This window comes from Camelina sativa, chromosome 9, assembly GCF_030686135.1.
Source record: "Camelina sativa cultivar CO46 ecotype springtype chromosome 9, ASM3068613v1".
Classification (NCBI taxonomy): Eukaryota; Viridiplantae; Streptophyta; class Magnoliopsida; order Brassicales; family Brassicaceae; genus Camelina; species Camelina sativa.
In genome coordinates this window covers 1,132,914-1,147,684 of record NC_141888.1, presented here as the reverse complement: position 1 = coordinate 1,147,684, position 14,771 = coordinate 1,132,914, and the positions used below count along the sequence as shown (strand labels likewise).

The window sequence follows — 14,771 nt, the reverse complement described above, 5'->3', positions numbered from 1 at the left end:
AAATGTAAATATAGATATAAAATTTTATAAATATTATAATATATATATATATATATATTAATTGTTTGTAATTAATGTGTTACATTATAAATATATAATTATAAATTATTAAATTACACATTTATATATAACAATTTATAAAATTTATTAAATGTAAGATATATTTTTAAAAAAATTATTTAGCAATGAGTGATAATTAATTTTTTTAATGAAACACATTTAAATTATATTTTTTTAATTAATATCATATATTAAATATAAATATATATTTAATACTCCACTGTTATACCAATCAACTAAATCTGTTATACTAATCAGAGCATACAGCTTATGCACCTTCATTCTTATACTGCATAATGCTAATGTTCTAGTATATGTTGTTCCAATCAAGCCCTTACTAGCTATATAGTAGATACACAAAGCCACACGAAAATCCACGATCAGGTCCTTAAAGTAAACTTGCTAGAACTTAGAAGATATAAAGAACACATTTTCTTTATTTGATTTAGAAACTCTCTCAAAACTAAATCTTATAGAATATCTCTCCATAAATTTTGTATTTGTAGAACTAAGTTACTCCTTAGTCTATTAGGTTTTCACAAACTTATTTGGACAACTTCCTTATTTGTGATTCCTATTTCTATTTCATTATTTCTATTTTCCCATTTCTAAAATTTTCTTATACAAGAAATAGCTTGCTCTTCAAGTCTTGGAATTATCCAACATTGTCCCCGTAATCTTGAACTCGGGGAAACTGGATCGCTTGAACTCCTACAAAAAAGAAGATAAATAGGAAGAAAAGGGAAAAGATCGATTTAAAGATTCTTTAGACTGATATATCATTGACGACTCCGCCATATTCATTAATTAGGTAGGTACCTCAAACGATGACTGCTTAGAGCGATGATAGTTCAGCTTAGGAGAACTCTTAGACGTTGGTAAGAAAAACCAACAATCAGACAGTGAATCGTTTAAAAAGTTAGTATCGTCAAATTCTATAAAAAAAAATTGTTGGAAAAAAAGACAATTGATTAGCCTTTTTGTGTATTTGTTATAGGACATGTGATTCATTGCTTTTATGAATAATGTGTTTTAGAATAGGATTCACATTGTCTTGTGATATAGCGTTTAGTGTAGTTATAACAAAACTTATTATTTTGGGACTGTTAATGTAGGGATGTTATGCTACCACTTGAACATTTGCATGGACTATATATCTATACTATTAATTAGGGAGTACACTTAGGGATAAAAAAAAGAAAAAAATATAATATATATTCATGTTGCCAAACAGACCCATTTGCCTACATAATAAAAAATAATTAAACTTTCCTAAAACAATGGTAACAACTATTAAAGAAATAAATAATTAATTTTTTTATAATTGGTTATAGATTTTATATCTATTTTTTGATATGGGTATAAAGCATAAATAATTAATTTTGAATATATTAAGTTATCCAAATATTTTTCTAAATTAAATACTAAACATGTATAGTTTTCTAAATGAAATTAAAGCCAACAAGATTACAAAATGAAATTTAAAATATTATAATAAAAACAAAATTATTTCTATTAATAATAAAATTAATATACCTCTTGCTAACATCTACTATATTCTTTTTTTAGTTCGCCAATACTATGTTCTATGTCCAGTTTATGATTTATGATTCTTATGATTTGTTAAATTTATAATTTTCTATCGTGTATATAAGCATATATAAATCAAGATCTTTTTTGAAAGCATATATTTTCTACCTAGAGATTGTATATAAGGGAAGATTGTGGTATGAACGGGTGTTCGTCCAATTGACATAGCATTTCAAGAAAATTACATTTGATTGCTTAAAAGAAGTCCACATTTTTTATATGAACCCGGTAAGTCACAAAATACTATATTAGTGTTTGTTTTCTTCAGTTTTTATATAGATTTATTTAAGAAACCTCCGTAGGAAATTCTTATTAGAGTATGTAGTTGAGCTTTGCATTAACATTAATTAACTTTTGAAACCGGCAAATACAGCAACGGGTATGTATACATAATCTATATAAGTACAATTAATCTTCCATGACTATACTGTAATCAGCTGGATGTATTAAATTATATTATTTTATTATTTTTTCAAATATATGATGTTTACAGTCTTTATTAAAATGGCACTATAATATATGGAAAAGAAAAAAAAACACACATGGCAGTAAAATTTTATAACATGAGCACCTTGAAATTTGTTTTTAAATCATGTTATCTTTAAAAAGTCTATTAAAATTTTCCTTGAAATTTGAGTGTTTGAGTGTTAATCTCAATACTTTTTAAAATTTTATAGACTTTTAAGTCATGGTTACCTTGAATCCCTAATGAAATATTCAAGGTAACGATGACTAATAGTATAGTTCATAGTATAAAAATTTCTAATTAAAATCTTAAAGTACTGATTAACACTCAAACACCCAAATATTCATAAACCAAAATGACAAAATTTTGGGTTAATGACGTTATACTATATAAATATGTTTACACATGCTAAATAAATAATTTTAATTCTTGACGTGTTCTATTAAATATTAAAATACATTTAATTTTTTCAAATAAATCTTACTACTTTCAATTGAACTAGCATAAGTTCAAAAAAGAAAAATACATAAAATATTTTTTTTTGCCAGCTCATAAAATATGTTCTATAACCGTTAAAAGTATTAAAAAAAAAATCTAATATAGGTGAAACATCTATAAAATAGTAAGAATAAAGAAGTCAATTAATTTTGTAATATTTTTATTAAAATATATGATATATAGATATACTATGAATTAAATTTATGTTTATTTCATACGGGAGTTCAAGAATTTATGTTTTCGTCCGATCCCCTCCCGTTTTCAATCAGAAAATACAAATTTTTCCCATATCCGGAATGTCCCATATTGGGAATGCTTTCTGTTATGCAACGAAAATTTGAGAACGGGTGTAAGACATAATAGAACTTGACAAAACGAAAAGAGAGTTACGGCCATCCTAAATATTTGTATATGTTTCAAACGGGTTTTTATCGCTGTTAGTGGTTATATATCCAATTTGATAGTTCACAAATTTAATAGAATCTAACCAATCATTTATTGGATTTAGTTTGTTACCAGTCCAACCGTTATGTTGTTCCAAATTTTAAGATACTGGTGAAATCATTATTATTTTAAATTTTCAAACATTAATAAAGCAAACCAAATACAAACTAAAATCTCAATTAGTATAAGTTTGATTATATATACAAAATTAATTTTTTTTATAAACATAACCCCGCACGTACGTGCGGGTCCGAACCTAGTAATCTATATGAGATTTGACGCCAGAGAGTGTGATGATAATGTTCAACGGGAATACACTACCTGCCAAGATTGACGACATGAGGATCGCTAGGACTGAAAAGGAACAACCCTTGAGTCACTATGCTGAATGTATAATTTTTGTTTTTGTGTATTCTCTTATACATTATATATGCAAGCAACACCAAGAGTTTGAAAGATTCTCCAATGAACTCTCACCTTTTAAACTTCAAGAGTCTGGTTAGAATTTCAAGCTTCCCCCTTCAGAAATAATGCACCAAAGATCCATGGTGTCTTTTGCCTATTGACTTTGGTTTTTGTGGAAAAAAATAATTGGACGAAGATCAGATTATTTTTATTATTAGTTGCTTGAGTGTATTTCCAGTTCTATATTTAGAAATAGCGTCTTAAAAACTTCTTTTTGCTTAATTCTTTTTTGTAATCTGCTTCATTTACCGGTTTTTTAAAATGGTTACCTTGTTTACACATAAAACCCTTTTCTTGTCTGAAAATGACTTTAGATGAGATTTATCCATTAAGCTTGAGATTCTAACAATTTTAATCAAGTTTAATAGATTTGGAACCAAGGGAAAACAGCCAAAATCAACCCCAATTATTTGCCGAACGTTTTTTCATACCTAAACTTCAACACCCTGCAAATAACAACCTGAACTGTATTAAAATTCAAATTTGCTACCTAAACTATATAAAATGTTGTCAATTTCAACTTATGTTCGAACAGTGTTAAATTAGAGGTCAACGATGTTGAGTCAGACGATCCATGACATCAGCATAGCACTGAGACTTATCAAAAATACGTCGTTTTGGTCATTTTTGGGTGTGTTGTAGCAAGAAATGACCAAAAATGAAGTCTCACAACACATCCGAAAACAGACTCCAATTCCCCATTTTTTGTCAAACGCTTTGTTTCTTGCAACAACACGCCTAAAAATGACCAAAACAACTTAGTTTTGGTAATTCCCAGTGCCATGTGGATGTCACAGATCGTCTAACTCAACATCGTTAAACTCTAATTTAACATTGTTCGAACAGAGGTTAAAATCGACAACATTTTATATAATTTAGGTAGCAAATTTAAATTTTAATATAGTTCAGGTTAACTGATCCAGTAAACCAGGTCAGAAATGACCCGACCCAAACTAACCCGGCCCAACTCGAGAGAAAAAAGCAAAAAGAAATTAAGTTGATTGCGGATAAGCATTAATTAGGTGTGTGGCAGAACCTTTGAAAGCATAAAGAGGGTTTTTATAGCCCATTGAGAATGACCTCAAAACAACTAAACACAAATGAGAATGAGTTAAGCAATTTTGTCTATAGTTTTTCACAAGTCTATCCTTTAGATGGTCCCTAAATTTGCCAAACCAGACTTACATATGTAATATATAACTAAATTGTTTGTTTCATTATCCTCTTTTAATAACTTTGCCGCTAAAATCAAAAACTAAAACTTATGTTTGTAACTGGTCATGACATCATATATTGACTTTTTTGGTTTATATGCAAATGGTTTCATTTTCGACATAGTTGTTAAAGAGTTACGCGATAGTAGTTGTTATTATCACAGACTAGCAGCGCCAAGGAGCAACATCTACGAAAACATAATTCGGTTTCCTATATAGTTGACATTCGTTTGCATGGTTGTTGGTGGTTCCTTCCAAGTAGTCGTGAGATTTTTGTGGAGAATTTTCCAAATGCTATTCCCACAAAGAACAAGATAAATAGAAATCAAATAAAAAATAGCGTTTTGAAGATTCCTTTGATTGGTACATGGTTATGAGGTTTTTGCAGAAATTATTTCAAAATACTACTCCCACAAAGAAAAGAAAAATAGAAAAAAAAATGGAAAATATCATTTTAAATTTTCTTTTATTGGTAGATCTTCGATGATTCGCAAGATTCATCAATTGGGTTGGTCAATACCTCAAACGATGACTGCTTAGAGCGATGGTTGTTCACTTAGGAGAACTCGTAGACATTGGTAAGGAAAACCAACAATCAGGCAATGTCACATCAGATAAATCCAAAATTTTGTTTTTTAGTTGTGTATTTGTTCAAAGACATGAGATTCATTATTTTACAAATAATGTTAATGGGATATTGTCTATAATCATATCCACATGTTTAGAGAAATCATATCGTATATATTACATCATATGAGATATCATATCATTGTATTTATGTCTTAGGATTATGTATCAGCTTATATAAGCTATGTAATCGCCTTAATGCAATACATCAGAAAATTCACTCCATCTGGTCTTCCTCCTCTGTCCATTTCAAATGATTTTTTAAAAAAAAGATTCATATTGTTTTGCTATATTCTTTAGTGTAGTTATAACAGACTAATTATATTCTTTTGGGACTGTTGATGTAGGGATGTTGTACTAACACTTGAACATTTGCATGAACTATATATAATCCACAAATATTTAATGCCACAAAGTGTGATGATCATGTTCAATGGGAATACAGTAACTACGAAGATTGACGATATGAGGATTGCTTGGTTTGAAAAGGAACAACCCTTAATCCACTGTGGAGGTATAATTTTTGTTAGTTGTGCGTTTTATACCTTGTATTGATGGATTGATTGATGAACTCTAAAAACAGCTCTGTAACAGATGAAAAGTTTTCGGGTTATAAACCACCAGATGAAGTCAACTATGGCAAGGAAACCAATAAAGTAGACATCATTACGGAAAACCAATAGTATTGTATCACTTAATTAGTCTCACAAAACTAAGTGATATTATTTTAAATTACTTTTTAATAATTGATATATATATTATATTTTAACATCAGTTACAATAATCGATATTGTTAGTGATTTGTATGACATCATTTCATTATAATTGATGCAAATCTAGATCATTTACATCACTTATGAAATATTGATATAAATATATTTACTTCACTTAATAACTGATATATTTATTAATTTATATTAATATCACTTAAATGATACTAATTTTACTTTAAACAATGTTAGTAAAATTAAATGTAATTATTTGTTCATTTTATATCGAATAAATATATTTTTTTGTTTGGATTTAAAATTTAAATTTTGGGAAAAGGCATTTGATGTTAATAATTATCGATATATATTAGTTTTTATGTATTAATGATATAGATATATATATATATATTTTAAAAATTCAATACTTAAACAAATTAGTAATACATAATAATTGCAATTAAATTGCAAATATTTTCCTTATTAATTGCATATATTTTGCTATAGAAATTTGTAATTTAAAAGATAACTTTCATATTAGAATTAGTGATATAATAGATTACTTTTGGTTTTATATACTTTTCAAAAATATTAATTGTAATCCTTTTATTTTTAGGATTTTTTTTTATTTTCTTATAATAATAAATAAAAATTATTTTCACACATATCAAAATAATATCAATATACTTGACACATGTCGCGATTATATGAATTACTAATTTTGAAAACTAAGGTTTATATAATAAGATATTCTCTTCCATTATTCATACGTTTTTATTGGGCACAATAACTAATTGTGGACCATATTGTAAAAATATATGATTAGTAATAAACTAATAATTACAAATTATCAAATGGAAAACAAAATAAATAATTATTTATTATACTATATAAAAAAAATTATTTCATCAAATTTATTTTAACATCAACTTTTCTCAAATGATATAAATATTTTACATTAGTTTTGATAATTGATGCAAATATTTTATATCAATTTAATAAAAATGATGTAAGACTTACAACAGTTTTTGTAAGTGATGTAAATAAACATCGATTCCACTAATTGAAGTAATATGTTTTTCAATCTGTGCAAATTATTTACATCAACAAAATGTAAATCATTTATATTAAATGATGCAAATTATTTTAACATCATTTTAAAATGATACAAATATATAACATAAGTGATGTAAAATTAGTGCCTTGAAGTTCAAGCCTAATTGTAGGTTTATTATAGCTGTTGGAATGGGTGAGTTGGTGCAGATATGGTTATCACCTATTTTTAGGCGAGCGGATTTTCCTTTTGAACTGGTTAGGACTTTTGCCTCTGATGATAAAGTTGGCTCCTTGGATTCTGATTATTTGCTTGTCGGCTCAAAGGATTTAGCAGCTGCTTGGTTGTTTTGCATTAGAAAGTTGAATTGTCTTTAATAAGCTCTTTTTGTTTCTGGGTCATAGAGATTCTGTTGTGGGTTGCTTCTTTGGTGTTGATAAAATGACTTTCATGATTGGAAAGGAGGTCAGTTTCAATGAATCAGAGGATGACCACTCTTAGCCACCCTCCCATGATATATGATTAGTAATAAACTAATAATTACAAATTATCAATTGGAAAACAAAATAAATAATTAAATATTATACTATAGAAAAAAAATATTTCATCAAATTTATTTTAACATCAACTTTTCTCAAATGATATAAATATTTTACATTAGTTTTGATAATTGATGCAAATATTTTATATCAATTTAATAAAAATGATGTAAGAATTAGAACAGTTTTTGTAAGTGATGTAAATAAACATCGATTCCACTAATCGAAGTAAATATGTTTTTCAACCAATGCAAATTATTTACATCAATAAAATGTAAATCTTTTATATTAAATGATGCAAATTATTTTAACATCATTTTAAAATGATACAAATATATAACATAAGTGATGTAAAATTATCTTTTTTTTGTAGTACATGTTCGCCTTTGGAATTATGATGTTCTACATTATTACTCGGGGTGAGCATCCATTTTCATGTGGAGGGACTGCCAATATTGAACAAAACATCAAGAACAACCATAAGAATTTAGATGCAATCTCAGATGAAGAATACAGAAGCGTCTTCATCAACCTGTCACGACGCACATAATGACTTTCAAGGGACAGGTCGGTGCCTTGAAGTTCAAGCCTAATTGTAGGTTTATTATAGCTGTTGGAAGTGAGTTGGTGCAGATATGGTTATCACCTAGTTTCAGGCGAGCGGATTTCTCCTTTGAGCTGGTTAGGACTTTTGCCTCTTATGATAAAGTTGGCTCCTTGGATTCTGATTATTTTCTTGTCGGCTCAAAGGATTTACCAGCTGCTTGGTTGTTTTGCATTAAAAAGTTGAACATTGTCTTTAATAAGCTCTTTTTGTTTCTGGGTCATAGAGATTATGTTGTGAGTTGCTTCTTTGGTGTTGATAAAATGACTAACAAGGTCAATAGGGCTTTCATGATTGCACGGGATGGTTTCATATTTAGTTGGGGCCATAGTGGAAAGGAGGTCAGTTTCAATGAATCAGAGGATGATCACTCTTAGCCACCCTCCCATGCTATATGATTAGTAATAAACTAATAATTACAAATTATCAAATGAAAAACAAAATAAATAATTAAATATTATACTATAGAAAAAAATTATTTCATCAAATTTATTTTAACATCAACTTTTCTCAAATGATGTAATATTTTACGTTAGTTTTGATAATTGATGCAAATATTTTATATCAATTTAATAAAAATGATGTAAAACTTACAACAATTTTTGTAAGTGATGTAAATAAACATCGATTCCACTAATTTTTTTGTTTTGGTAGGGGACGGGGAAACAAAGCCTCCCCTATTTTATAAAATAAAATAAAAACTCAAACACAAACACGACGTGAAGTAGCTATGCCGTGAACATCATCCGACAAAAGCGGTACAAGACAATCTGGAATAAAATCAAAAGAGTGAAAATCCAACTCTAGTGAAAAAGCATAGTTTGCCAAGCCATCAGCAAGACGGTTTGCCTTCCTATACGTATGCAGAACCTGGACACACCAGTCCCTAGATATGAAGCCATGGCACAAGCGTACCAGGAAAGACAAAGGATGAGTCTCACTCACCCCCTGTCTCGAGAAAATCAACCACCACTCTCGAGTCAACCTCCAACTCTAACCGCATCACCCGCTTCTCCCAAGAAATGCAAAGGCCATAATAAACGCCCCACAGTTCAGCCAAAGGAGCCGAACATATCCCAATACGGAGAGAACCCCACACTTCCACTCTCCCGAGCCATCCCGTAGCACACCGCCTGCTGTTCCATACCAGGATTCCCTCGAGATGCTCCATCCGTATTCATCTTTATCCAGCCATCCGTAGGTACAGTCCAAGCAATCATGCGGTCCACACGCACATGGCGTGAACCGACACTCCCCAGTTCTCTGGTCGCACCACCAACTTCCTTGGCTAGATCCTTGATGAACTTAACTCTATCACGGCACTTCTGTGTACTGCCAAAGACATTGCCACAACGCCATTTCCAAGCCCACTAAACAGTCATACCAAACACCGTAGACCATACATAGCCCTCAATCTGGTATAATGCATTCATATTCTCGTATAACCATTATAGTAAGGTAGATTCAAAGAACCGAGTCTATTTAGCCACAGGAACCAATCTCCGCCAAAGCCCCGCCATAGCCTCGCAATCCCGCAAAACATGAAGGATCGTCTTGACTCCATTTCTACAAACCTGATATTTCGGTGAATCTCCCAAGTGCCTACAAAACCGCTCAGCATTAGTCATGATCACCTGATGACTTACTAGCCATAAGAAAGTCCGAACACGTTCTGGGGCCACTAAGGTCCACACAGAAGACCAGAATCTCGCTATATTCGGCAAAGGCATACTCTCCTGCGTAAGAACTGAGTACGCAGAAGCCACTGTAAAGCGTCCATCAGAATTCCCTCCCCACGAAAGCCGATCTCTGGCACCAGTGACATTATCTAGCACCATCGCATATAACCGTAGACACATCTCCTCAGAAACATACGGTGCAATCATGTCATGTGCCCAACCAACACCATCTCTCCATACATCTTTAACAACTTCATTCTCCCTCTCTGGAGGCACCCGAGAGACCACCATATTAATTAATGGCTCATTGAGCAACCACCTATCTTTCCAGAACTGAATCTCTCTTCCGTGACCAAGGATCCAGCTATGACCCTTTAGGATAACCTCTCGTACCCCTACCCCCACACTCCGCCATGTCGAGGACCAGGTAGATTTTGGTTTCAACCAAACAACGTTATGGATGTCCCCTACTTTGTATTTACTCCGCAGGATCTGCGACCATAAACTCTCTTTGTCATGCAAAAGGCGCCACCCAATCTTTGCCAACAAAGCCGTATTCATACTCTAGCCTTCGTGATACCCACCCCTCCATCTTTTTTAGGCAAACAAACTTTATCCCAAGCAATCAGGTGTTGTTTGCGTCTTTCACCTGAACTCCCCTATAAAAAAGATCTCGACACTCTATCCAACGCATCCAGCGTCGCCGCTGGCAGATCAATCACACTCATTGTGTGAACCGGTATAGACATGATTACTGTTTTCCTTAGGATCAGGCGACCTGCATAGCTCAAGCATTGGCTCTTCCATCCTGCCATCTTTGTCGAGACTCTTGCCAGAACTTCTCCAAACGTTTCCTTATTCACCCGCTTCTGCATTACTGGCATTCCCAAATATTTTCCCAAGTCTGTTGTTGACTTTATCCAACTTTCGTCACTAATGCGGTTACCCAGCTCCCGTGAGACGTTGTGAGAAAAGAAAATCTTTGATTTTTCTAAACTCACCTTTTGGCCAGAGGCAGTACAAAAGCTCTCCAACACTCGTCGTATGACACTTGTGACACCGACGCCTCAGCAAACAAATCAGGTCATCTGCAAAGCAGATATGGGAAATACGAGGACCCCCACGAGACAGAGTGATCGGCTTCCACTTCTTATCCATGATAGATAGCTCAATCTGGTGACAAAGCCTCTCAAGGCAGAGAACAAAGAGGTATGGAAGGGTCTCCCTGTCTAAGCCCCCTCGATGGCTTGAAAGGCGTTGTTTGCTCTCCATTCCATAGTACATTCATAGATGGACCTATGACACATGCCATAATCCACCTCACCCATGTACTCGACAACCCCGACGCTTGGAGAGTATCCTCTAGGAAATCCCACCTGATGCGATCATACGCTTTCTCTAGGTCTAGCTTCAATAACATCCAACACTTTCTTCCCTTCTTCCGTTTCATTGAGTGAACAGCCTCCTGAACCACTACAATGTTATCAACGCTCAACCGACCTGGAATGAAGCTAGCCTGTGCTGGTCCAACTAGCTTAGGCATGAATTGTTTCAGTCTCAGAACCATCACTTTTGTCAATGTTTTAAATAGAACATTACATAAGCTTATAGGTCGGAACTGTTGTATCTTCTCCGGGCTATCAACCTTGGGGATCAACACAACTAACACATCATTCAGCCCAACTGGTAGCTCCCAAATTTCAAAAAACCGCATAACACAACCAACAACCGACTCTCCTACCACATCCCAACTCTTCTGATAAAAAACTGGCTGATACCCGTCCGGCCCAGGAGCCTTGTATGGACCCATACCCCATAATGCCTTTTCAACCTCTGCAGAAACAACAGGTTTACTGATCACTCTTAATTCCTCACTAGAGAGCCTCTGGAATCCCTCACTTGGGAGCCTATCAACCTGCTGATCAATATCATCCATAGAATATAAATGTTTGTAGTAGCTCACTGTGAGTTCCTCCAGTTCTTTCGAATCCGTCAACCATCTCCCTTTCGCATTTTGTAACGCTTCAATGCGATTGCGGCGACGTCTAATTATCATGGAGGTGTGGAAGTAGCGGGTGTTCCGGTCCCCCTGCACGATCCACTTTTCATGTGATTTCTGGAACCAAATAACTTCCTCCTGCTCCAGTACCTCATCAAGGTCCCGAATCAAACCTTCCTCCTTATGCAACAACTCATCTGTCTGGATCAGTTTGAGAGTATCCTGAACCTGTTTGATCTCAGCCAATAACCCCTCCTTCCTCTTATAGACATCTCCAAAGACATCTCGGTTCCATTTTTTTAGAATCACCCGTAATGCAGTAAGAGGCTCTGGTGTAGTCATGTCCCGCCTCCATGAGACACCAAAAGTTCCTTGAAGCTAGGATGACTTAACCACGCTGCCTCGAAACGAAAGGGGCGTCTAGTTGGATCCCGTGTTCCTTCGGGACTCAATTGCACGTAAAGTGGCGCATGATCAGAAGCTAAAAAAGGCAGATGAGAAACTAACGCATCCTGCAATCTTAGTCTCGTATGTGCACAACAAAGAACACGATCAAGGCATTTAGCAACAAAGTTTTGTTCAACTCTCCCCTTCCTCCAGGTGAACTTATTACCTTGATAGCCCATATCAATCAGCGTTTCTGCATTAATCCAAGCACCAAATGCCAACGAATCCGCTGATAGTCGTCCGTTTCCTCCAGTGCGCTCATCTAGCCGGACGATCAGTGTCGGGGCTGCATAGACCACAGTCATATGAATTGTATCCAACACTTTCTCTACTTTTAATGCAATGTATTAGTCTGTAGCATCAACAACCACCATATTCCCAATCCCACACCTCCATAACAACCATAGGCCACCCCGTTGGCAATCAACATCAACTCGAAAAGAGTTATCAAACCCCAAACCCTGAGAGATGCGATTCGCCCTATCCCCTCCAGTGTGAGTCTCGAACAAGGCTAAAATATATGTGTTAAACTTTTTCAACAAATAGCGGATCAATCTGCGGAAATTGGGTTTATGCACCCCCCGACAATTCCATAAAAGACAATCCATCATGTCTAAATCGATAAGAGAAAGAACTATCGGAGAAACATGTCAGGCTGCTTCATGATTCGCCACCTCCTCCGACGAACCAGTAGCCATAGTTCCTCCATCCCCTGTTTCCATAGCAACCAACGCCAATTGCCCAGCATCACTGGAACAGTCATTAAGCCTAACAACATCCAACTCCTTATCAGAACCACCGTCACCACTGGTTGAGTCACCCCCGAATCGACCAACATCTCATTCGTCGACTCTCAGACGCTTCACATTACCAAGAACAGGACTTTGTTTGCTTATCGGGCCAAAAATTTACCCTCTAGTGGGTCGTGTCCCCTTCTGTTGTTGTCAAAAATTAGACTGATCCGCTCCATTCTCCTTCTGGGCTTTATTATCCCTCGGCCCACTTTGAGCCCCACTTAACCCCTTCTCCCCATTCAACACAGATTTTTTTGCAATAACTTGTGGGTTACGCTTCTCCTCCCTTATTCGATTCTCTACGGGAATATTTTCCTTATTTGCCTCCAACTGTATATTCTCTTCCCTATATCTCGGCTGATTTGGATCCACCTTCAATCGCCCAAACTTATTCAAAATATCAATATTTCCCGTATCCTTCCGTGATATATCCTGGAGATTTCTTTCCATATTTTTCCCGGAACCACCAGCTGCAAATACAATCCAACCCTGCGACGAGCTAGATTTCTTCCCCCCTCGTCGCACCTCCGTGAAGCCATCCTCTGTTTGCACCAACTCCCTAGCCCCACAAGCTACAGGAATTGATACCGTGGTAACCTCGGGCACCGACAAAACCCTTGGACACGAATGGACCAAGTGCCCATAAATTCTGCACCCCGAGCAAATGTTGTTGAGTCCCTCATAAGAAACAAAATAACGTGCCCCATTGATCATTACCGTACCTTTCAATGGTTTCCTAAGATCCACCTCCACACACATACGAGCGAATCGAGCTCTTTCACACTGCAACGTAGTTAGATCCACCTTCACCGGTTTCCCTAGACCCCGCGTAACCTTCGTTAATATAGAACTATGATAATAATTAACCGGAATGTTCGACACACGCACCCACACCGGTGTCGTAACTATATCATCTTGCAGCGGGTCAAAATTCGGAGTCCACCCTTGCACCATTAGATAACTCCCAAATGCTTTCCACGACCCTCCAGTTAACGCAGAGAAGTATTCCTCTTCCAACTCAAACCGCACCATGAAGAACTGTCGCGGTAAATCCATGAGATACATGGCACCCTGTGGCTTCCACAACTCCCTCAACTTCCTTTGAAGAACCGCGATAGAAATTTTTATGTTCAAGACTTTGACAATCATCCACTGCTTCCACAATCCGTTCATCGCTTCCAGCACATCTTGTACAATAGTTATCATAGGCTCTCCCTCCTCACCATCCAGGAACTCGAGTGTCACATGTTCATCCACAAAACCCGCATCCACCGCCACATCTAGCGACAGCATCCCTCTTACATTATTTTCGACCACCCTTGATGTGACCCAGGGACGCAGATGCGGATCAATGGAGGGACGCGACTTCGGCCAGATTGTAATCGGTGAAACTTTCCTTGGTCAAGCTTCAAGGGGACGAAACCAGGGGAGATTCAATCGACATAAACGAGAAATGAAGGGATTCCAACGAGCCGTTTGTGAGAATGGTGGTGGAGCCTTTATCGGATCGTACGGACGCGGCTGGATGGAATGGATGCGGCTACCGGAAGGATGCGGTGGAAGCGACGGTGGAGGTGAGATGAA

At 35.2% G+C, this 14,771-nt stretch overlaps 1 protein-coding gene across 1 annotated transcript; it reads right to left on the bottom strand.

The window, feature by feature from the left end:
* Nucleotides 1–12,740: 12,740 nt before the first annotated feature.
* Nucleotides 12,741–14,480, bottom strand: LOC147937550 (uncharacterized). Its single transcript, XM_087464268.1, has 3 exons — nt 13,351–14,480; nt 13,082–13,200; nt 12,741–12,904 (listed from the first exon to the last, which is right to left on the bottom strand). Exons 1-3 carry the CDS (start codon nt 14,478–14,480, stop codon nt 12,741–12,743), a joined length of 1,413 nt encoding a protein of 470 aa, XP_087320394.1.
* Between the last annotated feature and the right edge of the window lie 291 nt (nt 14,481–14,771).

Coding starts and splice junctions, on each gene's coding strand:
- LOC147937550 (XM_087464268.1), bottom strand. CDS start 14,480: ATGCTGTCGCTAGATGTGGCGGTGGATGCGGGTTTTGTGGATGAACAT. Junction 13,201..13,350: donor AAGGAGAATGGAGCGGATCA/GTCTAATTTTTG, acceptor TGACTCAACCAG/TGGTGACGGTGGTTCTGATA. Junction 12,905..13,081: donor TGGAGGAACTATGGCTACTG/GTTCGTCGGAGG, acceptor CATATATTTTAG/CCTTGTTCGAGACTCACACT.